The sequence below is a fragment of the Cnephaeus nilssonii genome, assembly GCF_951640355.1.
Source record: "Cnephaeus nilssonii genome assembly, chromosome: 8".
Taxonomy (NCBI): Eukaryota; Metazoa; Chordata; class Mammalia; order Chiroptera; family Vespertilionidae; genus Cnephaeus; species Cnephaeus nilssonii.
The window spans coordinates 1,451,209-1,478,696 of record NC_137079.1 but is presented as its reverse complement, the minus strand read 5'-3'; the positions used below and the strand labels follow the sequence as shown (position 1 = coordinate 1,478,696).

Sequence of the window (27,488 nt, the reverse complement as noted above, 5' to 3'; positions counted from 1 at the left end):
CTTGCCAGGACGGGAAGGACCAGCCGATCTTTGCGGCCTTCTCGTGTTTTCTGACAGGGGAAGGCGCTTACCTTGGAACTGGGCGTTGAAGCCTTTGCGCCGGTGGTTGCCATCGGAGGTGAAGTGCAGGCGCAGCCAGTTCCTGCTGCTGATGACGGGGGAGGGCAGGTTCATGCCCGTGAGCCTGGAAGAGAAGGAAGAGACGCCCATGTCAACCAACAGGGCAATGGCCCACGTCGCACCCGCGCCAAGCCCCCTGCCCGGTTGCGCCCTCACTTCTGGGTGCGTTTGCAGCCTGGACCCATCGGGAACTCCATCTCCGCCCACTCACACAGGCTGTGTACCTCCCCGTGGATGAAGGCTCAGATACTTGACATTGTGATTCTCCTTGATTAACGACACGTACACGAGAAAATTGTCTTTCATTTCTTACTGTTTTCTCCAGAACCTCAATATAATGAATTCTAAAAGATGAAGAAATAGGCAAATGATGAAATTGGGCCTTTCCCTCTTTGAACCCTTAGCCACGGTTTCACCGGAAGAGACTCGAATAAGCGGTTTCCACGCTTGATAAACAGCACGCAATGGGCGCAGCGCCCTGTCTGCACAATCAGGACTCGGCCCCTCCCGCGCGTGAGGACGGAGCGTGTACAAGAAGGACGAGCACGGGCCATGGGCTGTGGCCTGGAATGAAAGCGCGTCTGAGGAAAGCACAGCTTCAACACGATGAGGCCTCTCAAACACCAGGCCCGGTCCTCCCCGTGAAGCTGATTACAGACCAGCCCGCCTCCCAGGGGTGGGCGAGCGGTCAGCACCAAGGCCAGGGCCACTTCCCACCTGGATCTGTGGGGACCTGTGGGCACTGAGGGAGTCCGTTCCTCCTGGGAGCCAAGGGTGTCGTGTGCCATGTACCGTGTGCTGTATGCTGTGTGCCATGTGCTATGTGCTGTATGCTGTATGCTGTGTGCCATGTGCTATGTGCTGTGTGCCATGTGCTATGTGCCGTGTGCCATGTGCCGTATGCTGTGTGCCATGCGCCGTGTGCCATGTGCCGTGTTCTGACACGTGGGTCTGGCGGGTGCCCTGAGTGTCACCTGCTGGGGTGCCTCAGACGCACGGCGATGTGCCGGCTGACCTGCCCTGAGTCCCTGTGGCTGGGCTGTCATTTCTGAACCTGCTTGCAGCCTGCGATGTGGATCTGAGAGCACCTCCAGCACAGCACTGAAGCGGTTCCACAGACACGCATGTCAATGTCCCCAAAGCATGTTTTACTGTGACTCCCACGTGTCTGTGCGCTCGTTGTACAATTATTCGTATATCTGCTGTCCCATCTATTTTCAAAACGATGCTGTGAGTGCAGAGGGTCTGTAAGAATGTAAGCCGCTGGCTGGCCGGCGTGGCTGAGGTAGATTCATCACTGATGTTTCTCTCTCCCTCCTTCTCCCTTCCTTTCTCTCTAAAATCAATAAGTGTAGACGTATATATACAGAGAAATGAAGCCATTGGCTTGCAGCTGAAACACCTGAAGCCCCAGCTGTGAGCATCCCCACTGTGAGTGCCCCCGCTGGGTCAGGGTGCAGGTGGGGCCCCAGGCCCAGGACCCCAGTCCTGGCAGCTGTGGGGAGCGTTTCCGCTTCCTCCTCTCCCTGAGTAAGAGCAGTGTCACGGGAAATCTGTCCCCAGCTCCCCGACGTCCACATGTTCCCTTTCAACTCACACGCCGGCTCTGACGTGTGCCGAGCCAGTGAAAGCTGAATCCAACCTCGACTCTACCGATTGCCACGGTGCCCGGCCACGGTCTGAAAGCATGCCCTGTGAGAGGCAGCGCCACCCGGGCTGCCGGCTGCTGGGATTTATGGCGCGCTGACTGGGGGCGGGGGAGGGGGGGGCAGAGGCGTGGGGGTGCGGGCACGCGGCGGGTCTGGAAACAGTTGTCATGCTCATCTTATGGGAAGGCCCCCCGCCTCCCTTTCCTCCCTGGGGAGGCCGTGTTACACGTTTTGTTAGGAAAAGGTCCCGCACTGTTATATATGTAATGTATAGTTTAAAGGATCACTGAACAGCCAGGGAAGTGCCTCCCACGGGGGTGTCGGGCCTCCTCCCGGAACCTGCGGTGACGTCAGCCCATGTGGAAAAGGCCTCCTCGAAGCTCTGATCTTGTGAGGGAGAGATGACTGTTCATCAGAGGGCCCAACGTAATCAGATCGAACCTCAAAAGTAGAGGAGGAGGCGGAAGAAGGGAGACGGGGAGCAGAGGGCCTGGGGGAGGGCCTGGGGCTCCACAGCCCTCGCCGCACGGCCTGGAGTCTGGGCCCTGCTTTCTGAAACGGCTCTCGCAGTGAGAGCGGCCACAGCCACGGCGGAGATCGGACAGGAATTGTGACATGAGCACGACGCAGACCGTTATAAAGAGAAAGAGGAAATAAGGACCCAGGAATCTGGGCCTGTTCGTGCACAAGACACGGACTGTTTATTTATTTATTATTATTTAAAAATATATATTTTATTGATTTCAGAGAGAAAGGGAGAGGGAGAGAGAGACAGAAATGTCAACAATGAGAGGGAATCATGGTTGGGCTGCCTTCTGCATGCCCCCTACTGGGGATGGAGCCCACAACCCGGGCATGTGCCCTGACTGGGCCCTTCGGTCCGCGGACTGACATTCTATCCCCTGAGCCACACCAGCCAGGGCTACACTGACTGTTTAAATAATCAACGTGTAGACACCAAGGACAATGAGCTGGTGACATCGGGCGATCAAAGGCATTTGGACTTAAAGGAAAGGAGGCGGGAGAGGAAAAGACACCTCTCGGTAACTGGCTGGGAAGGGGGGCCCCGTAGATTCGGTTCATTTCCGGAGCCTCTCAAACTGGGTCAGGAAACCCCATCGCGCTGGATGGGCAGCGGGAACCCAGCCGCCCCGTGGAGGCGACAATATTCCTGCTTGCGTTTTCCAAGTCTGCCCAGTGAAGCCGTGAATCCAGGCCAGTTCGTTTCCTTTAACGGTTCAGCAAGGGTTTCCTGCTGCAACAGCAGGACTGGGCGCAGGGCTCACGGCACTTCAGCTAAGACGCCTCTATGGCCAAAAGGGCAGGCCAGTCCGGTCCGCCCCCTCCAATAGCGTGCTGTCCCCTCAGGGCTCTGTGCACACTGCCTGTGGCCCTCCCTCCTCCGGACCTCGCTCAGCCCGCGCCTCACCGGGACGATCAGGCGGGCACACCGTCCGGAAACATCCCTGCCCACGCATTCGCTTACGTCACTGGACACTACGGAGCCCCTCGCCGGGACCATTTCCCAAACTGTGTTCAGAAACGCTCGCGTCGCTGGCGAGAGCTGTGCTGGAACGCCTTGACAAGGCAGCTCTCTCCCGTGTTAGAAAATGGTCCTAAACGCTGGGTGCTCCTTGTCCTTGAAGGTCTTTAATGATGGAGACCAGGAAGCCCAAGCGGGAGCCCTGATCAATCCCCCGGGAGAAGCCCTCCTCACTGCTCAGCTCCCTGCCCTCTCCACTCACACCCGCTCTGCAGCTCGGACACAAACCCCGTAAGTTAGTTCAATGCAGCCGACGCCGAGTGCCGGGCTCCGTCCTGACAGGGAGCGGCCGCCTCGAGCACCACGTGCCCTCAGCCTCACCGAGCAGATGCCCTCGGGGTGGAGACTCACAGTTACAAGTGTCACCAAAGGGGAATTCAGGCCCCTGCTGTCGCCCACAGCAGGTTTCTGCAGGCGAAGACCCAGCAGGTGATGGGAGAGCTGAGCTGTGACAGGTCGGCCGTGATGGGATGGGACAAGGATGCCGTTGGAGAGCAGTGCTTACCGCAGGGGGGCTATGGGGACGCCCATGCCGAACCCTCCCCTTCTGTGAACACCCTTCGCTCTTTACCTCCCTAGAAGAGGCGGGGGAGTGAAGACGCGGCCTGCTGTGACCAACCGCTCCTGCCTTCCCTCTCAGTGCCCGCTCTAGACAAAACCAAGACGCGGGACTCCGGTGTCCCCTCAACCGACTTACAAGTTCATGCTCCTGTGACTGTCTCGTGGGGCGCCTCCAGCCAGAGCCCGGGGACTCCGTTTGCCTGTGTGAATGCTCCCCGGATGTCAAAGCTGCTGCACAGATGTCCCCTCGAAAGATCTTCCTCGTGTGCGCATCCGGGTAGGATTAAGCAGCTTGGCCGCCTGAGGCTTTGCTCCCCATGTGATCGACTGGAACAGCAGCGAGCCCTGAGGCTAGACGAGGCTGGGGCGGTGAGGAGAAGGCCACCCGGCCTCTTTGTGGATGCCATTTCTCACTGTGTTTCCATGGGGTGAGTGTGAGCGCCAAGTGGCTGGGATCTGCCGTCCACGGAGCCCAAACGGTGAGCGGGACGCCCTTGGACAGTGAGAACGGGTCGTGCCGGGGACCGGGTCGGAGCAGGACCAGGGACCCCACAGAGACAAAGACGCTTGGCCCAGACCAGCGGGATTGGGCACGGGTCACAGCCATGCCCAGGACTCAGCAAACTGGGCTTGACCCGGAGGTCGTGCAGAGGACCCCATGGAAGGGAACGTGACAGATCCCATCCTCTGAAGCTTAAGGACTGAACGTCAGGGAACTGCTGAGAACCGAGCCCAGAAATGGCTCGGACAGACCAGCAATAGGATCAGACAGCCCAGAGGCAGCTCTGACAGCGTGCTCAGGGGAAGTCCTCCAGGCCAGGCCTCTCCAGCCAGGAGGAAGGAGGCCAAGAGGAGCAGCTTCAGCCGCGAGCATCTTCTCTCTGCGCGACCCGAGAGCTCGGGGCCTCCCTCAGGGCAGGAGGGACCTGCGCCAGGTGCTCACAAGGTCATCTTGTGTGGAACAATCTGGGCGCCGCCAACCAGGGAGCCTCAGAGTCAGAGGAGAGGAAAGAATCCTCAGGGCCTGTGATCCTGAGCCTGGGACAGCCGGCTGCTGGTTTCAGCACCACCGGCGTGGACAGCGCCCGCAGTTTGTCCCCTGGGATCATGGGGACTCAGCCCCCAGGTTCACCTGACCCAGTGGGCGCCAGGCGTGGCTGAGTACCCACCTGCTTTCTGATGATTAAAGAATACGACGCAAACCGATTTCTATAATAAACACACACAGTCCATACTCCGAGACGGACTTTAACCACAGGGCAACATGACACTGGGTTTCCGCAGGGCCCCACACGGCCCGTCGCTTTCTCTGTGATGTTATTTTTAGAAACACACATTCTCTCAGACACTGTGAACGCCCTCTTTTCCCTCAGTCCTCGGGTGAGCTCAGTCTCAGCCCAGCCCCATTCAAGATCCGGAAATGAGTCAGCTTTCTTGGTAAGAAAACTTCTTCCGTCACTTGGGGCAATGACTTGCACCGTCCCGACCAGCTCCTCACAGGCGCCCCGCCTGCTGTCTGCCCCGGGATGAGGGGGATGGTTTTTTTTCTGATGCTTCCCCGTGGGGTCCAGGTACAGCTGTGACACGACCATCGGAACCCGAGGGGCGTCTGGAACGCCGCAGCTACTGCAGACCCAGGTCCCCATCACCCATCACGGCACCTGGCAGCGGACACAGGTGTGGGCTGGAGGCCCCTCACAGCTGGTCTCCAAGTGCCATCAGTCTGACCCTCCGTGTGAAACGGGGCATCGATGGGACGTGCCTGACGTAATTTTAGCGAAGACAGACTGTATTAATGTCCACTGTTGGTACTCGGGGCAGTTTGTCAGATCTTGGTCTTACTATTCTTTTGCTGGATGAGAGCAGTAGCACCTAATGAATCTTTCACTCTCTAAACAAATGATGATGATGATGAAGGGGAAGAAGAAGAAGGGGAAAAAGAAGAAGGGAAATGGATGCTAACCCAGAGAGAATCCTACCCACGCGCCAGCCCTGTGATACGCTTTGTCACAACTTAATCATTCAATGGTTCCCATGGGCCAATTCTTATTTTTTAAAACATATTTTTATTGATGTCAGAGAGGAAGGGAGAGGGAGAGAGAGAAGCATCAGTGATGAGAGAGAATCATGAATCGGCTGCCTCCTGCACGCCCCACACCGGGGATCGAGCCCACAACCCGGGCATGCGCTCTGATAGGGAATCAAACCATGACCTCCTGATTCATAGGTTGACGCTCAACCACGGAGCCTCGATGGCCAGGCTCATTTAATATTTTAATTTGATGCGTAAGGGCTATGGACTTGTGAAGTTAGGTAAGCGGTGGCAGAGCTCACAGGAGCCTGCGCCTGGATTGACCCCGAATCGGTGATTTGAGTATTTTCACTCTGCGGGCGGGTCTCCACCACACTGCCTGCAACGCTCACACTCTGGCTGTATCCCCAAAGTCCAGATGGACGGATGCCTCCTTGTGTCCAAAAATACTCACTGTCCGTCTCCTCTGAGACACAGAACAAATTCACCGCCTTCGGAGGTCACCTGAGACCTTCCATCCCCGGCCTCACCTGACCCCGCTACCTTACTTCCCTCGGCTTCTTATCCGTCAATAGGAGGTGAAATGTCACCTTCCGCGTGAATTCTCGGATTCCCTCCGTCAGCATCCCCCTCAGCGTCCCCGCCGCCTCTGGGTGTCAGCAGCATGCAGCGTGCCTCAGGTTTTGTAACGGGGCCAGCTGTTTGGATGTCTGTCCCCTCCCGGGATGCAAACGTGACCTTGTGAGAGAAGGTGCCGCTGCCTGCTGTCCATCACTGGAGCTGCTCGGGCTGGCGTAGCATCTTGTCCAGCTGCTCACGGGACGAGGCAGGGGTTGAATAAATACATAGATGCTGCTGCGTCCGTGAATCGGAGTGAACCCTTCCTGCCCCTCATTAGGGTCAGAGTGCCTTCTTTTCTGCTCTTGCCTGGTCAACCTTCAGCTCTGAATCTCTCAAATCCTCACTCTCCGTTGTGAACTATGGAACACATCGCTGGAGATGATTAAAGGAAATCAGTTTGCCCCAGGCCGAGGTTAAAGAGAATAACGTCTTGATTTCTGCTGATTGGCTCATGTTTTGCTGAGTGGTTTATACCTACGATTCTAGTCAGGGCAAGTCGGGTGATTCAGGGTACATTTGTAAACCAGTGTTCCTTCATTCACACACAACGCAAGTCCAAACAGGGATTTGGGGGAGGTTTATATAAAGCATTGCAAGAGCCTGGCCAGTGTTGCTCTGTGGTTGAGCACCAACCTCTGAACCAGGAGGTCACAGTTCAATTCCTGGTCAGGGTACATGCCTGGTTTGTAGGCTCGATCCCCAGTAGGGGGCATGCAGGAGGAAGCCAATCAATAATTCTCTCTCATCATTGGTGTTTCTATCTTTCCCTCTCCCATCCTCTCTGAAATCATTAAAAACATATATTTTAAAAAAACATTGCAAGAGATGTTCAAAATTTACCTAAAACACTGGAAGCCTTTAAGCAAAGGGAAAATGCATAAGGTAAGAGGAATCCAGACGGGAGCCGTGTTCTGAGGGCGCCCTGCACCCTCCAGGCCTCCCAGCAGACAGTTCAGAGAACCGGAGGGCCGGCACACTCTGGGGACAGAAGAGTAAGCATCACCCCGTGGGCGTCATGAAAAGGACCTTGGCTGAGGTCATGAGTAATGTCCCCAATAGGATCCTTAGGAGAAAAGCAAAGCCTTTGACAAGAAGGCATCTTTATTAAAAAAAAAAAAATGATTTTAGAGAGAGGGGGTGAGAGGGAGAGAGAGAGAAACATACATGAAAGAGAAACATCGATTGGCCGCCTTCTGTATGCCCTCTACTGGGAATCTAACACTCAACCATTTTGGTGCCCAACCAACTGAGCCACACTGGCTTGGGCACGAGGCACCTTCAGTGCTTCCATACTCGGGTGCTGGGCCACAGCGTGGTTCAGAGGAGTCGGGGCGGGGGGGGGGGCGGCGCTGGGAGGGACCAGCACAGCCTTGGTGAAACAGGTTGTGTTTCCTGAACAATGTAAGCATAGGGCTCAATTCCTATGACTGTGCTGTCCCCTGGATTTCTTTCCTTGCTCTACTGGAAGTCCACAGAACACCCTGCACGCTGATGCCATCATGTGGCTGGTGGTTCTGCCAGGAGCAGGGCAGTTACCAGCCCGGGGCCCGTGCATTAGATGGCACCTGTCCCCTGATGATGCCCACTGTGTGGCCAGCCTGACCCTCTTCCCAGGGCTCCAGTTCACAGACCCGAGTCCTCCCCAGCGCTGCCTCCCGCGTCCAGCAGCCACCTAGAACCAGCCCATCTCCTGAATGCCAGGTCTCCACACAGGTGTGCCGCGTCCCACTCTCCTCTGCCTCTCTCCTCCTCACACTCCACACACTCTATCAATCAGCACATCCTGTGGGTTCCGCCTGCAACAGACCCACGCCTGACCCTTTCTCGGCGCCTCAGGGTCTCCCCGTGATGCTCCCTGGCCTCCTTGCTGCTGTCATTGCCTGGAACACGGTATTCTCAGCGCAGCACCAGGAGGGATTGTTGCAAACATAGTAAGTTAGAACACATCTTTGCACAAAGCTCCACAGTGAATTCCCGTGTCCCTGAGAGTGGAGCTCAACTCTGAAGGTTTCTGTAGGGACCTGACACCCCACGCCTGTCCTGGGGGCCCATCCCTGGCCACCTGCTGCTCAGCACCCAGCTCTGGGCACACTGGGTTCTCACTGTGGCTGGAACACATATGGGCCTTTGAAATCACTACACCCTCTGCCTAGAGTTCCAGGTATTCCCAAAGTTGCTCCATTTTCTCCTTTGGGACATGGTTTGAGACTCATTGAAACTGTAGTATCTATATCCTGTGCTTGCCAACCTCTTTTCCTTCTTTTTCCTCTAAGGAAGCTGTCACCACTTGATTATGGGTAGGTGATGGTAGATGGATAGATAGATAGGTAGATAGGAATACAGATAGATAGGTAGATCATCAGATAGGTAGATAGATGGATGGATAGACGGAGAGGTAGATAGGTAGATAGGAAGATAGGTAGATAGGTAGATCATCAGATAGGTAGATAGATGGATAGGTAGACAGGAAGACAGGTCGATAGGAAAATAGGTAGATGGATAGGTGAATAGATGGATAGATGGATAAATAGGTAGGTAGATAGGAAGATAGATACATAGGTAGATAGGAAGATAGGTAGGAACATAAGTAGATAGGTACATAGATGATAGATAATAGACAGATGGATGATAGATGCATAGATACACACATAGACACACATACATACACACATGCACATCATTTAATTTCACAGGAGCAGGGTAGTGGCCAGTCTCCCCTTAGAGACTGATAAATCTTACTCTTTTCTGACTCTGACATTTCTATCGCATCAGACCTTCACTTTTAGCAAGTAAACATCTGAACCGATGTCTGTCTATTATTACCTCTCTCTAATTAGGCAGCATATGCCAACACCAGCTCCGGGAACATTCTGTGATGGGAGGGCAGAAAGGAAGCAAGAAAACCAACACCAACCTGACATCTTTCCATGTCCACTCACTTCAGGTGCCTCACCTGACCCGTACTCCTCCTAGGACCTGGCCACCACCTACCTGCACCTTCTGCACAGACCCTGCCAGTCTAGATAGGTAGATAGTAAGGTAGGTAGGTAGGTAGATAGATAGGGAGATAGGGAGATAGATAGGTAGATGAGTAGATAGGTAGGTAGATAGATAGATGGATGATAGATAGGTGGATGGGTATATAAGTAGATGGATAGATGGGTAGGTAGGTAGGTAGGTAGGTAGGGAGATAGATAGGTAGATGAGTAGATAGGTAGGTAGGTAGATGAATGATGGATAGGTGGATGGGTATATAAGTATATGGATAGATGGGTAGGTAGGCAGGTAGGTAGGTAGATGGATGGTAGATAGGTGGATGGGTATATAAGTAGATGGATAGATGGGTGGGTAGGTAGGTAGGTAGGTAGGTAGGGAGATAGATAGGTAGATGAGTAGATAGGTAGGTAGATAGATAGATGGATGATGGATAGGTGGATGGGTATATAAGTAGATGGATAGATGGGTAGGTAGGCAGGTAGGTAGGGAGGTAGATAGGTAGATGAGTAGATAGGTAGGTAGGTAGATGGATGGTAGATAGGTGGATGGGTATATAAGTAGATGGATAGATGGGTGGGTAGGTAGGGAGGGAGGAACTGTCTGTGATGAGGGCTGGCGCCTTGTTTCACACCCTGAGCACCTCTCTGACTGAGTAGACGCCTGTGATTTCTGGTGGCTCCGTGGCTGAGCGCGGTGCTGCTGGGCATCGGAGGGAGGGCAGAAGACCCACCCTGAGGAGGAGCATCTAAGATGCTGATTCTCGGGGCACAGCTGGGCTCCGAGCCCTCGGGTTCGTGGCGCTATTTTGGGGACCATGTAGCTGCAGACACCAGAAAAGCATGATCGAGGCGTTTACCACACATGACCATCCTTATTCTCCTCCAAATGCTAAAGACTCTCAATCTGGTTTTCAGGGAAATACAGTATTTTCCCTCCATTTTTGGTGACGTATCTGAGCAGAAGTGACGACATCCTTGCTGCCGGAGAGGGAAAGCCAGAGCGCTGCCTACCTTGAGCTTTGAGAGGCCGACCTCGGGCTTCCTGTCAGTGTGCTGCGTGCTCGTTATTTACAGCAGCCGCGGAGCCACGCACCGTAACGGCCCCCGGAGAGCCTGTCGTGGGTGCATACCGGTGAGGACACAGGGCGGCACTGTTTACACGGTCTTTCAAGTCTTACAATAATCTCCTTAGATTATTCACTGACTTCATTCCATGCTCGACGTAAACTCACTGAACTAAACAAGCCATGGGATCTCGCAGGGAATTACGCTCAGCTATCCAAAAGCGATCGTGTTGGTGAATAAGTTGGCACTTGGATAAAATACAGATGATGGTAGGGTTAACATTCTAGGCTCTACAACGTCACGACGAGAGGGAAATGCAAAGAAATGAGCACAAGGTGAACGCGCGTGTGTGCAGAACGGAGGTCAGAGTGAAAGGACTGGACTGCTACCCTGAGCTGCCCTCATGCTCATGCAGACGCAAGGCCCGTGGCCAGAAGTGCGGAGTGTCACGTGTGGGGACATATTCAACAGAGAACAGGACATAGTCGCTCGGGATTTCTGGAATATTTTGAAGGCTTATATTTTCCAAAACTCTGCATATCGGAAAACTGAAAACTCTTATTATTATTATTATTTTTACCAAAAAAGTGAACTCCAAGCTCCTTCTTCCAAATGCAAAGATGCATCTGGTATTCACACCTCCCCTGTCCACGGTAGAAAAGCATCCTTGGTGCCAATTGAAATCCTTTTGCCTTCCCACCTGGTAATAGATCAGGAGGCTCATCAGATACAAAGTGGCGGCATCTGGAGAAGAAAATGATATGCTCAACTCAAATGCCCAGAGCTGAGATTGGCTGCGCTTGCCTCTCTCGGGCCAGCCACCAGCTCAGAACTGCCTCTGTTCTGGGCAGAAACACCCGGAGGAGGGGAGGCGGCCAGTGCCCATTCCGCAGGCGAGGCCACAGGGCAGCAGCGGCTCTGGGAGGCTGTTCTGGGATCACCAACAAGCAAGGGGCCGCCTGGTCCCTTCTGACCGCCGTCTCCACACACAGGGCAGACGCCGCGGACTCACTGGCTAAGGTGCTCTCAGCTTCCGTGGTTCAGAACCACACCCAGAGTCAGTATCAGAACCTGTCCATTGTGCCAGGGTTTTTGTTAATCCTCACCTGATTTTTCCATTGATTTTTAGAGAGAGTGGGTGGGAGGGAGGGCGGGATGGGGAGAGAGGGAGAGAAGCATTGATGTGAGAGAGACACATAGACTTGTTGCCTCCTAAACACGCCCTGATTGGGGCTGGGGATGGAACCTACAACCCAGGTATGTGTCCTTGACCAGGAGTTGAACCTAAGACCCTTCTGAGCGAAGGATAACTCTCTAACCCCTGAGACACGCCAGCCAGGGCCATGAAGTCAGGTTTTCTTGCTTTTGTTTTGTTGTGTGTTTTTTTTTTTGTAATCTTCTCCTGAGGGTATTTTTCCCTTGTCTGTTTGTTTTTTTAATAGAGAGTGTCAGGGAGGGGGAGAGACAGAGAGAGAGAAACATCGATGTGAGAGAGACACATAGACTGGTTGCCTCCTGCACGCACCTCAACACGGGGCAGGGATCAAACCTACAACCCAGGTACATGCCCTTGACTGGGACTTGAACCCAATACCCTTCCATGTGAGGGCCCAGGCTCTAACCACTGAGCCATGCCAGCCAGGGCCATTATGTCAGTTTTTAAAAAATATATATATTTTTATTGATTTCAGAGAGGAAGGGAGAAGGAGGGAGAGATAGAAACATCAATGATGGATAATCATTGGTTGGCTGCCTCCTGCACGCCCCCTACGGGGATTGAGGACAACCTGGGCATGTGCCCTGACCAGAATGGAACCCGGGACCCTTCAGTCCGCAGGCCGACACCCTATCCACGGAGCCAAACTGGCCAGGGCTGTGTCAGGTTTTAGTATCGAGTTACCTCATTGACGCGCACCCACAGATGCCTGTTAGACGCTCACACACAGTAAAGCGCACCTACCCTCACTCAAGCAGCCGTGTGCGCAGCCACCAGAGGCGACAGGAAGGCCTCCCCGTTCCCAGCCCTTCCCGTGGACGCAGAGCGCGCCCGGCATGGCGGGGGCTCACGGCTTGTCACCTGAAGTCCATCGACTGTCCGGGCTGACATTCCCATGGACAGATCAATCTCCGAGAAAATGGTTCAATCAGCCGGCCCTCGCCCTTTGTCTTGAAACCATTTCCCCAATAATTGACTCTGTTTATTGGACACTGTGACTTGCAGGGGCGGGAGGGGTTTCGCCAACGCTGCGGGATTTGGATCAGATCACAGCGTCCCACATGTCAGAGGCGCTTTAAAGGCATCGCCGCCGTGTGCTGAAGTAGCCCTCACATGCTGCTTGACGCTCGGAATGAAGCATTTCGTAAGGGAAGTCTAAATCAGATCAAAGCCCAGCAGCGCGGAGTTACACGCCGATTCCAGGGGGCACCCTGGACGGGTCTGGCCATGGAAATGTGGCCTCAACTGTCTGAGGGTTTACAACTCAGCCCCAACCAAGACATGCGGCCATCCGACGAAAGTCCTCGGTGAGCACGCGTGCAAAGTCCTAAAGTCTGTTACTCCTGCCGAGTTCCGGAAATGAGAACGTGCAAGACCAAGAGAACGCTCACACACGCACTATGCTCTCCTTCCTGACACATGGAACCCGCTAGGACTCAGTGAGCATGAGTTTCCCATCCGGGCCGCGCATTCTAGCCAGTGAGATGCGATCCGTAGGATGCATGCAGGCTGGCACTGCAGCCACCCGGACCCGGGGCGCCTTCCGGAGCCAGGGGGCGAATGAACCCTGGGGCCACAGGGTGGCCAAGTCTCCAAGTACCTGTCAGCTTCCTCCCACGGCCTCCCACACTCAGGGCCCAGGACAGTGTGTGCCCAGGTGGTGGGAGTGTAATGAGCATGGAGGATCCCTGCCTCTAACTGGCCTCCCTTGGGACTTCGCCAGGGACTCCCCAGGATTCCACTGAGGGAGGCCAGAACAGGACCTGTGGCGACGGTGGGGACATTGGACAGTGAGCACATGACGTAGACACATGACTACACGCTCAGGGCTCTACCCTAGTTCTCTCTCAAAGTCTTAGCCATCTGTTCCACAGTATCTTTCCTGTTATGTTTTCTCACCTAAGTTCATTCTCTAATGGTAACAGACTCATTTAATACGAATTATGATCTGAAATCCCAATTCCATTCAAGGATGGGTATATAATGGGGGAGACAGGGAGATGCAGACATTTTCATGTTGTAAGGTCTGAGTATCCATCAACAAAGCTCCCTGTCTGTCCTCCTGCACATGTGGGGTGGGAGGCATCGGAACTTAAACAATGAAATGAGAAAGCCCTAGGGAACATAGGGGTCATATAACGTCCACATTTTTCTGAAGAAAAAACATTTTTTCCTTTTCCTTTAATTTACATCCTACATAATAAAAAGGTACTATGCAAATTACATCACTCCGCTACGCCCACAATTGGGCCGGCTGGAGGTGTGGGGGGCGGGACTCAGGGTGGCCGATTGGCTGGCAGGAGGAGTGGGGGGCGGGGACTCGTGAGTCCCCGCCCCCCGCTCCTCCCGCAGGCCTAAAAGGCCTGCACTGAGGAGGAACCTATGGGGCCCGTGGAAGGAGCGGTGGTAGTTGACCACCCAGGGCATCTGCAGCAGCCGGATGCAGAGCTCCGGGTCCGCGTTCTCCAGGTTGGCCTCCGTGGGGTCCGCGTCGCACCCATAGTGGTTGTGTGGGGACGCTGGCATCGTAGCCCCAGCAAGGAGGCCAGCTTGCCACGCCAGGCTGCGGAGGGAGGGAGGGCCTCTGGGCTGGGAGCACTCCCCCACCCCAGCGGACAGGGCTCCGCAGCGAGCTAGCAGCAGAGAGCTACCAGCGGTGGCGGGTGTGGTGGCCTGGCTTCCAAGAGGCTGGCTTCAGCTGCTGGGGCCTGCGCTGAGGTGGCTGGTGGTGGGGGCAACTGCGGGGCGCATCCGAGGCTGGGGCACTGGGAGACGTGGGACTGCAGCCCAGAAGGCGAGGCTCCGGAGGACCTGGTCACCGACCCCCGGCATTGAAGCCGCCTCCTACAAGGTGTATCCTAGCCTAGGTGTGTGGGAAGCAGGTTCAGGAACCTCTCCCTTTGAGGCGCCAGAGCCCAAGCCTGCCAGCGCCCCAGAGGAGACCCCCACCAGGATCGGGGGCGTGACCAGCCTCCAGAGCAGCCTCCAAACCGCCAGTGACCCTAACCCAGGCCTGCCAGCACCCCAGAGGAGACCCCCCCCAGGATTGGGGGCGTGACCGGCCTCCAAACCACCAGTGACCCTAACCCAGGCCTGCCAGCACCCCAGAGGAGACACCCCGCCAGGATCGGGGGCATGACCGGCCTCCAAACCGCCCGCAGCCCTAGCCCAGGCCTGCCAGCACACCAGAGGAGACCCCTGCCAGGATTGGGGTCATGGCCAGCCTTCAAACTGTGGCGGCCCCTAGCCCAAGGAGGCCTCCTGGCCGAGGACGCCCGAGTCTGTTCTTGACCTAGGGCCGGGCTCTCCCTGCAAGGGACTCAGAAGCCGCCAGAGCCTAACTGCCAGTCTCGGGGAGGTGGGAGTGCATGCACTGTTCACCAAAAAGCAGGACCATCAAACCGTTCAGTCTCAGTGCAGACACAGGTCCGAGGCTGACGGGTGGAGGCCAGACCAAAACAAGACAGCAGAAACACCCTGCCCACCTGGGCGGGTGCAGCTGCAGTCCACGTGGCCTGGGCAGTGTAGAAAGTGCTACCTTCTCCCAGGTCCTGTGCTGGCACCGCCGCCTCGCTCACCCTCAAGCCCCTCTGAGTCCTGACAGCAAAGTGTGCAGGGCATCCTGCAGGAGTTGTGCCGTTCTGGGTGCTTTTGCCCAAAGACACACTTTGGGATGAATTCAGAGCCACATCTCACTTCCCATGAGACTGGACGAACCATGTAAAAGGATTTTGACAAAAGTTTTCCACATCTCTGTTTATTCTTTTGAATCCATAAAACGACCTTAAAAAAAGCATTCGGGCCACCTAAGAGAGAATGCACTTTCTGGCCAGAGCACGCAGGATTCTTTTGCCCAACAGGTTAAAGGAAGCAGAGCTGGCACAGTGGAAATGGCCCTGGTGCCCTATGAGGAGACCTGGGAATGGGGTTGCAAAAATTCCTTAAGCCTCTTGCCACCTTCTCCTTTGCAAACCACACCATCCAGATCCACCAGGACTGGAGGCAACTGGGAATCACAGCCGTGATTTGGGACGTGGTAAGCAAATCTTGAGGGGCCTCTGAAAACATCTGCAATTCATTATAAGACTGGTCTTCATTTAAAAAGAAATAAAACAACAGCTTTGTTGAGATATAACCCATATACTGTACATGTCACCTAAAGTGTACAATGAACTGGTTTTTTAAAGTAAATTCAGAGTGATACAACCATCACCATGCTCAATTTTTAAATATCTTCACGACCCCATCCCCTCCAAAAAAACCCCTACCCACTAGAATCACTTTCCTGATCATCTTCCCCAAAATAGATTGCCTTTTAAGGGTGGGTAAAGGAAAGCTGAGGGAAGTTAAAACACTGCACAAAGGATATTGTAAGATGACAAAGCCCAAAGTGAAGATCATGTGTTTTCTTTAAAAAATATATATTTTTTAAATTTCAGAAAGGGAGAGGGAGAGAGAGATAGAAACATCAATGATAAGAATCACTGATCAGCTGAAACCGGTTTGGCTCAGTGGATAGAGCGTCAGCCTGCGGACTGGAAGGTCCCAGGTTCGATTCCGGTCAAGGGCATGTACCTTGGTTGTGGGCACATCCCCAGTAGGGAGTGTGCAGGAGGCAGCTGGTCGATGTCTCTCTCTCATCGATGTTTCTAGCTCTCTATCCCTCTCCCTTCCTCTCTGTGAAAAATCAATAAAATAAAAAAATAAAAAATAAAAAGAATCACTGATCAGCTGCCGCCCACAGGCCCCGTACTGGGGATTGAGCCTGGAACCCAGGCATGTGCCCCTGACCAGAATCAAACCTGGACTCTTCAGTCCACAGGCCGATGCTCTCTCCATTAAGCCAAACTGACCAGGGCCATGTGTTTTCTTCAAGTTCTGCGTGGTTGTAATGGTCCCCAAATCTATACTAATAAAAGGGTAATATGCTAATTAGAGTGGATGTCTTCCAGACATCCTTCCAGACAAAGCCGCAGTGCCTACAAGGGCCGAGGCTCAGGCAGCCATTATCAGCTGTGAAGCGCTGAGGCTCAGGCCAGCAGTGGCAGCAGCATTGGGGTTATGGGAGTGGTGCCTCCAGAGGGAGGAGGCCAGACTGGGGGCCAAGGCACAAGCAGTGTGGGGTGATCAGGCTGATAGGGGAGGGCAAGGTAGGGGCAATCAGGCTGGCAGGAGATCAAGGTAGGGGCGAGCAGGCAGGCAGGCATTGGGGTTAGGGGCAATCAGGCAGGCAGGCAGGTGAGTGGTTAGGAGCCAGCGGTTCCGGATTGTGAGAGGGATGTCCAACTGCTGGAAGTTGGACATCCCCTGAGGGGTCCCAGATTGAAGAGGGTGCAGATTGGGCTGAGGGGCACCCCCCCCCCAGTGCACGAATTTCGTGCACCAGGCCTCTAGTTTAAATATATTTTTATTGATAACAGAGAGGAAGTGTAAAGGAGAGATAGAAATATCAATGATGAGAGAGAATCACTGATTGGCTGCCTCCTACACGCCCCAAACGGGGGGTCAAGCCCCCAACCCGGGCATGTGCCCTGACCGGGAATCAAACCATGACCTCCTGATTCATAGGTCGACATCCAACCATAGAACCACACCACCCAGTCAAGAAAAAACATTTTTAAAAAGCAGTCGAAAAGGGTTGGAAAAAGAGTCAGACACAGTTTTTATAGGAAAAACAGGTTTTATAAACATTTGGACCTGGAAGGTGTAGGGAGAGAAGTCCCGTGTTTGTCACTATTTTACTTTCAAAATCAATTCACTAAGCAGAAAACTAGGATTCTCACATGGAAGCAATCCATGAATTTCAATTATTTTTCTAAACGATGCGTAAGTGTTCATGTGAAAACAAAATAATGATTCATCAAGTAGAGTGTCAGATTATCAGAAGAGGTTTATCCCAATTAAGATGATATCAATATCCCCGAATATCTGAGAACCCACAGATTTTCCAGGTCCTTTAATGAAAGGTATGTTTGTTACAACGATCAAAGCTGGGTGATCATGTTGATCCCAAGGAGAAGTAGACAGCCCGGCAATTCCAATGTGATACTGCGGACAAATTATTCTAAGCTTTCAGACGACCAGAAATCTCTGTTATATTCATAAGGCAGACACGGGCCCTGTATGGACAAGTTGGGAACTCTTATCATACAAGCATGTGCCTGGGACTTTTTGGTACTTGGAATGTTCTAGCAGGTGATGCCAACTTCACACAGTAGTTCTAGAATGTGATGCTGTCCTTCTATTTCACACCAATCAAAGCTTGTATGTTGTGAGATGGTGGGGCGGGGGTGGGGAGGTCCTGCATGGAATTATTCTTGCACCGTGAATGGAGAACTATGAATTTTAGCTCAAGAAAGAAGGGACTGGGTCTTCGACTAAAGCCTTAACTTCACACTCCAAGCCAGACTATCCATCCGGGAGAAGGGTCATTAGATGGATTCGCATGTCCCCTCCAGCACTTAGCTCCACCTGTTCTTAACCACATTCCTGGGAGCTGGGATGAAGTCATGTGTAAGAAGGACTCATGTGGCATTGCATAACTCTGAGTTACGAATAGTGGGATCAATGCTTTTAAGACATTTAGGTCATCCTTCTTGATAAATTTTATCTTAGCAATTTGATTAAAAAGAAAAAGTAGTAGATTAAGGAATGTGACCTGAGATTCCCTGAGCTGTACACACTTACCTCTGCATCTTAGCAACCCCAGCTGAGGCTCGGAGACCCACATAAGGGCTCCTGGTTTAAAGGCACAGGTAACAAGAAATGGCTGAGAGTAGAGGCAGCAGCCTAAATAGAACTTGGCAGTTGTCTCCTTTCCAACAAAGAACCTCAGGATCAGCTATTGGCTTCATCTCATGCCTGACAGTCAACCATTCATTCGTCCATCTATCCATCCACGAGAGGATGCTGAACATTTCTCTCATTCTTTGACTTAATTCTCTAAAGAATAAAACGGTGAAAACTCAAAATTGCCTCATAAGTATGACTACCTATTTAGTGTTTATCAAAAATGTTAAATTGTCATGGTTAGTAACAATGGAAGCGTTTATAGGATGCTGTTGAAGACCCATTATTAGTATATCAAATGAAGGTATCAGAGAACTGCTTACTGCTATTTTAAAACATAAAAAATTACCCGCCACCACCCCCCCCCCCCGTTTCTGTACTTTGTTCTAGATCTCTATCTTTGTTCAGAACTCTGAGGTGCCCTGCCAATCAATGCTGGCCAAAAACAAAACAAACAAAAAACATACCCTTTTGGGGAAGAAAGGCACATTTATGTAATGAAAAACAAACAGGAAACAAAAGGAAACAGGTCACGTGCACCCACTGGGTGTAGTTTCACAGGTGGGGTGGTGACGATGAAGATGATGATGACCATGTTGACAACAGGTTTAAGCATCAAGCGTGTGTTTGAAAACATATTTGGTTTATAATATGATTACGCATTGCAATACCAACCTATCAGCATTAACGACCTAGTGAAGGTTTCTCTGAATCTCTGACATAGAGAGCGATAATAGCTGTGCCCTTTGGGGGCCATGTTTTTAGTTGTTTGGGTCTTCTGATATCTAGATGTCTTTAACAGAGAACGCCCACGTTTCTTCACGTCAGGAATCATGGCCATTGGCATGAACTGCTGAGGAAAGTGAGTTTGGGGTTTTAGAAACAAGGTCAGGGATGGGGCCAGAAGTGTCAGAGCCCTGAGTCACGTGCTGGACCGAGTGACAGAGGCCAGTGTGAGGAGGCGACACTCTGTGATTCCAACTCCGTGACACCCCGGGAAAGGCAAACTAGGGAGACCGTGAAACATCGGTGGTTGCCAGCCTTGGGGGGAGGAGGAGGAGCAGGCAGAGCACAGAGGGTTCTTAGGGCAATGGAAATACCCTGTGTGGCACCGTAAGGGCGGGCGCCTAGCATTATAGATTTGTCCAAACCCACAGAACGTACAACACAAGAGTGACCCTGATGTTGACTGTAGACTCTAGGTGATAAGGACGTGTCACCCTAGGCTCACTGATTGTAACAAAGGTCGCATTCTGGTGGGGGCGTTGATAATGGCAGAGCCTGCGTGTGTGTGTGTGGGGGGGGGGCAAGAGGTGTATGGGGAATGTCTGTAGCTCCTTTGCAGTTACTCTAAAATAACAAAGTCATAAAAAATAACTTTAGAACTTGGGAGTTACGTGCTCCTGGAATTAACCAGTGTGAGTAGAGGAGTGATATTCAACACCGGTATGGCATTTCCTACAGAAAGTCTATTGAGCTCTTGGGTATATGGCTCCCTGGCCTTCCATAAATGAGTCTGCTGGCAATATACGGAAGCCACTATTTCATCCTTCCATTGGGGTCTTTATTTTTCGTAGCGATCGAGTATTTAGTGTTTTGTTTTCATTGAAATTTACTGGCAACTTACCTTGTTTGACAGAATCATTGAGTCAAAGACATTTCCTGAGCAGATACATTGAAAAGCCAAGTATTATGTTGCTCATTTGTCTCCTGTCTGCAGTGACATTTCCCAACTAATTGCATTGTATCAATCTTAGGAGCCTCACTGAAATGCTATGGGCCCGTTTCCCTAAAATTTAGAGCAAGTTCCCATAGTTCTACCTCAAATAATTCAGCCAGACACTTCATATGGTGTTTAATTTCACTTTGATTCCAAAACAAATAAAATGATCTAGGTGGGGTGCTATTTGAAATGCTAAACCTTGAAAGGCAAGATAGAGAACTATAATGAAATCGATGTTAAATTCTTAGGAACAGGTGCAATGGAAATTGAGAGAGTTCAATATTTGAGATGCTAACTTCATTAATGTTAAACCTATAAATTATGAGGGAGATGGAGTTCTACATAATCAGAAATGTTAATACGTTATTAAGCACGCTATTTATATTAAAATTAAAAGTAATCATGTGCTACACGCTATTTATATTAAAATTAAAAGTAATCATGTGGTAAACCTTTCAGATATTTTAGTTAGAATTCCATTGACTATTCAGAGAATTACATGCTTACTCATCCCGTATAAGAACGGTTTTAGAATGTGATTGATGATTCAGTGATAGATTAGGCATAATCATATCTCCCTGTCATTTTCCCCCTTTCTTAACTTCTTGAAGTTGGTCTTCTGACCCCATTGCACCACTGAAAGTCCTCTCTCCTCATTAGCAGGGGTTTTCTAATGACCTAGTCCAGTCATCGGCAAACCTCGGCTCGCGAGCCACATGCGGCACTTTGGCCCCTTGAGTGTGGCTCTTCCACAAAATACCATGTGCGGGCGCGCACATACAGTGCGATTGAAGGAGTACCCTAATTAAGTTAATAACAATGTACCTACCTATATAGTTTAAGTTTAAAAAATTGGGCTCTCAAAAGAAATTTCAATCGTTGTACTGTTGCTATTTGGCTCTGTTGACTAATGAGTTTGCCGACCACTGACCTAGTCAATGTCACCTTCCCTCCACCTCCCTTGACGCCGGTAGAGCCTGCCCACCATGGACACTCCTGTAACCCAGGACGCCTTCCTCCCTCCATTTCACTGGGTGGCCACCCTGGTATGCCCTTGCTAATGCTCTCAGGTCAACACACAGTTCCTGAGCTGCCCTGTAAGGTTTAAGCAGCAGAAAATGATGGACTGTCTGCTCTGTGCCTCTCCAGGATGTAAAATCTAACAGGACGCATGGCGGAGCAGATGCTCCGTGAACATTTATCGAGGGAATAAGCCAGTCATGGATGAAGAAGGGACTAAAAACAGATCCGAGTCAAAGGAACGGAAATAAGGAGGAAGATAAGAAAGCAAAGGCCTCTATCGCCGTGTCAGCTAGACTGACGCACCGCACCCTCCTGTACACCAGTTGGACATTGGAGAGAAAACCAAGTGGACTTCAGGGTCAATGGCACAATTTTCCTAATTTACACGACCCATAAGGAGGAACTATCCACTCCAACAGTGGACACGTTACTGTGGCATTTAGTTATGAGCTGACAATGTTATGCTCTTACATGTAACACGCCCCCTCCTTTCTGAAGGCAGGATGGCACCCAATGACCCACAGCAGAAACAGAAGATCCGGAACGGAGCTTTCTGCGCCTTCCCCAGACGTCCCCACCGGCACGGCTCTGCCTCCGCCCACGCGAGCTGCCAGGACTTCCCCTGGCCTCCGGTTCTGGTCTCTCCCACGTCCCGTCCTCAGGAATGCTGTGCCGTCTGCTCTCTTCCCCGGAAGAACACAGCCTCTTCCCCTAACCTGACTCCTTTACATGAGCTCGAGTTGCCTGTATTGTTAACAACTCCCCTTTAGACCCAAATTCTTCACTAGCCACTGCCTTCCCTGCATGCTCACGCCTGCACGTGCTGAAGTTGTGCCCCCCTCTCCACCTCTCCATGACTGATCCCTGCCCCAGCCCCCTGAGAAGCACCTCAGCAGTCATGGTATCCAGTGCCGGACCAGCAGTCCCTCTGCTAAAACCCCTTTTCCTTCACTTTTGGGACACAGTCCGCAGTTTTCTTTCTCCCATTCTGGGTGTTCCTTTTCCTTTACTGGTTGAACCCTCTTCCTGACTGGCCTTGGTTCTTCTCTGCTCGGCAGGTAAGTGCCGGGTCCTCAGGCCACCTGGGGAAAATGAGTTCTCTGGTTCCAAGGACCACAATGTGCCAGGGATCCACACGTGTTTAGTCCAGCCCTAATCTAATGTCTGCTCTGAGCTCCAACAAGGTATTCAACACTCGACATCTCCAGAGATTAGCATGAGCACGTCAAAAATCAATGTGCCCAAACTCCACATCCTCCCTCTCTCTCTCTCTCTCTCTCTCTCTCTCTCTCTCTCTCACACACACACACACACACACGGACCCTTTTCCTGTGTTGCGTGCTTTCAAAACCAGCATTCCTGCCGAGCTATTTGCTCACAGCACGATGCTTGCTCTCCTCCATGATTCACATCCACCGATAAGGGTCTCCTATATCTTCCTCGGATTCGGTCATTTCTCTTCAGAACCCGCCATGCCCTGTTCCCAGCTCGCCGTGCTCTGCCACCAATGTGGCCACCACAGCTGCCGACTGGATGGGCTTTTTCACTTTTTAATGTATATGTTTATTGCCTTCAGAGAGGAAGGGAGAGGTAGAAACATCCATGATGAGAGAGAATCATGGACTGGCTGCCTCCTGCACGCCCCCACTGGGGATCAAACCCGCAACCCGGGCCTGTGCCCTGACTGGGAATCGAACCATAACCTCCTGGTGCATAGGTCAAGACTTAATGAGCCACACTGGACAGGCTCAACTGCTTAAGTCTAATTTCACTCTTACTGACCCCCCAGCCCCGTGACCCACCCCCCCACACTACCAAGGGTGGGTCACTAAAATCAGTCCACGCCGCTCTGTGCCACTGGCATCTCATGCCTTCAGGCTGCTCTCCACCTGCCAGCCCGGACCCAGGCCCCTCTCCAGCCTTACCGGGACCCTCATCCCATCTTCCCGTTATTCTGCAGTTTTTCCCCGTTTCCCAAACATGCTGTGCTTTTCCTCACTGAGGGCTCTGGGAACCCTGCGAACACTCGCTCTCTCCTCACTGAGTCCATTCCTCCCCCACCTCCCACCCCTGTTCCTGCTCACGCGTCGGCTCTCATCTACAACGTGAAGTCGGGAGGGAGGCTGAACTCTAAACACTGCATGGTTTCCAGAGTCTCACATCTGGGTCTAGTCTAGGAACACACACACTCCAGCTTAAACGCGCCTGCCCTCGTAGACGGTGCGCACAAGTCATGACTGATCGGGTGCCTGTGACTCCCCACCCGCCACACACCCCATTGGCCGGAAGATGGCCTGAGTGTACGAAACATTTAGGAAGCGTTTGCAGGGAGACCGATTCGTCTGCATCTGATATAATTTACCAAAGTATGGGCTCTTAACTCTGTCTCTCTTTTCCGTCATTATTGACAGTTCCCAGCAGATTCCCATGCCTACAGAACTGTGTCCCATCAGAGAACCAGACTATGTCTTCTCGGAAGTCATCGCCAGTTCACCGGCGACATGAAGATGTAATCGGAGGCAGGGCGCCTGTGGGACCCACGGGGAGGAGAGTCATGTGGGAAGGGATGGTGAACGAAGGTGTCGCAGGCATAAGGATGGGCTTTCTCTTCTGGTGGCAACAGTCAGAGGTGAGATGTGGCCCTGGGCGTGGTGGCAGCGATAGGAAACGGGTTTCATTGGACAGAAGGTACACGCTTCAGTGCTGAGAGATGGAGCTGGGCGGTGGGGGAGTGGGCGGGAGAACGCGTAGGATGGAGGTGAGGGGCACAGCGGTCCCGTGGGGGGCCCCGTGCACACGGCTGTTCAGACAGTGACGCCCTGGCAGTGCTGCTGGTGAAGGGCGAGTCTGGTTATTAACTGGGTTGGCCAGGAAGCAAACCGAACCAAGGCAAGCTGGTCTTACCGGCTGTTTAGTAAAGAGAACAGACCCTAGGATAACAGGGGTTTCACTAACAGGGGAAAAAGGCCCTTAAGAACAATGCATTTACTCCTGCAATGAGCATCCAAGCTAGACTAGGACCTCCCGCCCCAGAGACCCGCCGGAAGCAGGGCCCAGGCCGGCTTTCCTGGGAGCCCTGAGTATGAGATTGGTGTCCCGTCCAGGGAACCATGGTTGCCAAGGTAACCAATCCCACAGCAAGCCCTGGTCACCTCCAGCTCCCGGAGCACAGCGCATCCCCAGTGGCCGGCGGGGGCCTGTGAGGGACTCGGCTCCTGTGCCCGGATCTGGCTACAGAACAAGGCCTGGCGAGCGCCGGTCATCACGGTCGGCCCCCCCCCGAGGTCGGCCCTGCAGGCAGTGTGTGGGAAACACGGATCTTTCCATTTCTCCTGGAATTCATTGTATCCAAGGGAGACCGGGTGGGCAGAGCTGCAGCCTACGGAAGTGTCATTCGTGCTTTCCAGTAGCAACCTGGGCTCACACAGCGCCCGGGGTCGGTGCTCCCCTCCTCACACCGCACCCACCGGATTGCTTCCACATCCCCCTGGTCTGAAAAGCCTCTCCCAGCCACGGAGGAGAAAAGGCATTACACAGTTAGCAACACGCGTCTGCTTTCTCACTAACCATAATGGTGTTACATTAGATAGAACAGTGGTCGGCAAACTCATTCGTCAACAGAGCCAAATATCAACAGCACAATGACTGAAATTTCTTTTGAGAGCCAAATTTTTTAATCTTAAACTTCTTCTATCGCCACTTCTTCAAAATAGACTCGCCCAGGCCATGGTATTTTGTGGAAGAGCCACACTCAAGGGGCCAAAGAGCCGCACGTGGCTCGCGAGCCACGGTTTGCTGACCACGGCATTAGAATCATCTACTTTTGCCCTGTGAGACCCTAACAGGCACGCTGCCACGGGACCCCTGTCCCGGTACGAAGGCCTCATCCAATCCCCCCTCCAGTTACACACAGCGTGTTTGCTGGGCGCACATGTAAACTACCCCCCAGATAAAGATGATAAAGATGGAATCCGTAAATTTAAAGGCGGGCAGCATCCGGGCCCTGGGAGCCTGTGGCTCAGGGCCTGCCCCGGGGCAGGGGCACAGGGAGCCTGCACTCCGGGCCCTCCACCCGCAGCAGCTGGCCGGCAGATCCCAGCATCTCCCCCAGCACAGGGGTGGGGTCTCGGAGCATGGACACCAGCCAACCTCTGACCCACTTTCCCTTCCACCAGCATGCGCTGGGCTTCCCTCACAGTGGGTTTGCCGGCACTACCAAGCCCCTTCCTCCCAGTAAAATGAGCGCGTCCAATGGAGGCCTTAACCCTCGCACAGCCATTAGCCTGGCTTCACCTCTAGTTCTCCTACCACGTGAGCCTTTGACCTTGGCTCTAGCCAGGCCTCCACTGGAGACCAGAATACAGGTGAGAGAGGAGCTCCTGACACAGAGGAACCAGCGAGTCTGAGCGAGCCCTGGAAGGCACGCACTCAGGGACGGTGGCCACTCTGGCGACACCCCTGCCTACGTCACAGACCAGAGCCCCCGTCCTCCTCCCTGCTCCCCCGCGGCCGTGGCTGCTCGCTCACCTCTCGCTCAACCCTGCGGGTACCATCCAGCTCCCCGACCTGTGGGCCTGGTCACAACCATAAGGTAGACCAGGCTTCCCGCCATGGCTGCCACGTAGACCCACAGAAGATGGGAAAAGGGCAGAAGGCACGTTGAAAACATGTCTCACACCTACAAACCTTTGCAGATCGACTGGGGTTCCCACCCACTGAGGGACGAGGTTGAGCGGATGCCTCTTCTCTGGTCACAGCAGCTTCTCTGAGCCTCAGCTGGACCCAATCCTGGACCATCCAATCACCACCCACCTCCAACCTCAGCTGAACCCAATCCCAACCATCCAAACACCACCCACCTCCAACCTTAGCCAGACCCAATCATCCAATCACCACCCGCCTCCGGCCTCTGCAGGACGTGGCTCAGGTCTCCCGCCCAGCACACCTGTTCCCTATAGAGTTCCCCAGAGCCTTCTCCACGCCTCCCTCCGCTTATCTAGCGCTGTGAGGAGGGGGCAGCCAGTCCCACGGGAACTAAGAACATGCTCCCTCCAGGCTCCGAGAGCCACACAGACGCCAAGGGAACACTCTCCCAGGGGGCGTGTGATGATGGGACCCTCACGCCTGATCTTCTTGTCAAATGACAGCGCAGAGCCAGGTCCCTCCTAAGGCCGCCAGCACCCGGGCCCCTCGGGAGGTCCCACCCACAGCATCTGTGAGGCCTCGGCTGCTCCCAAGGTATTGCTTCGGCAGCGCTGGCCACGATGCTAGAGTGGGCCCCGCAGAGCAGATGTAAAAAGTGAGTTTGAGCAAAGATTATTGAGACACCTTCAGGGCCCAGAGCAGAGAGGTGAGTGGGAGGCCTTCAGCCGGAGAGGGTGTCCCTCAGGGCGGGTGTCGTCCTAGGGAAACGGGACCCCTGAGGGCTCAGGCGTTGGCGAGTCAGCACCTGCTAGCCAGCTCCTGTGCGTGGGGCCCCGGAGAGAGGGCCTCGCTGCCCACTGGGCATCCCCCTCTGCAGTGGGCAAGGCACGGCGATGACGGAACCACCTGTTGGGAATTTCACTTTTCCGCTCACAGCTTACTCGGCCTCGGACACTTTTCTTGACTGAAGCTTGGTTTCCTCTTACCTCCTCCATGGGTGGTCACAATTAAAGTAGTTAACCAGTGGTTCCGGCTCCCCGTCTAGCCTGGCTCACGCCAGGGCCCCCTAAACACAGGGGTGCAGTGATCCCCACAGTTGCTGTGCCCAGAGGGTCCCCTAAGTCAGCAGACATGCAACTCAGGGACTCCCAATCTGGGGGTCGGACTCCATCTCCTATTAAAGTTAAAACTCCCGTGGCGCCCCCTAGTGGTGGGAGCAAGCCAAGGACAAGTGGAAGTGCCTTCCAGCCCGGGGATTGCCATGCCTTCTGCCCCCCCACCTCACGCCCCACAACAGACCCGCAGGAATGACCACAGGCTGTTCTGGGAGCACACCCCCTGTGGCCTCAGGAGCGGGGTGCCCTGAGACGCGCCGGAGAACCTGCAGTCCTGAAGGGGCGCCCCTGCGTTGTGTCCCCAGCAACGCCGCCGCCCAGGCAGGGCCGTTCTGCACCTTCTGCCGTGGTAACGCTGTCACAGTGAGGCCCGCTGGCTTCGGGGATGCAG

The 27,488-nt window shown here is 53.3% G+C and overlaps 1 protein-coding gene across 1 annotated transcript in view; it reads right to left on the bottom strand.

Moving 5' to 3' along the window:
* Positions 1–27,488, bottom strand: part of CSMD1 (CUB and Sushi multiple domains 1) — a gene marked incomplete at its 5' end in the record, with an annotated part of 729,782 nt that overhangs the window by 338,795 nt on the left and 363,499 nt on the right. The window contains one exon of the mRNA XM_079779355.1: positions 72–184. Within this exon, the coding sequence (XP_079635481.1) occupies positions 72–184 (113 nt within the window). The remainder of the gene's footprint in view (positions 1–71; positions 185–27,488) is intronic.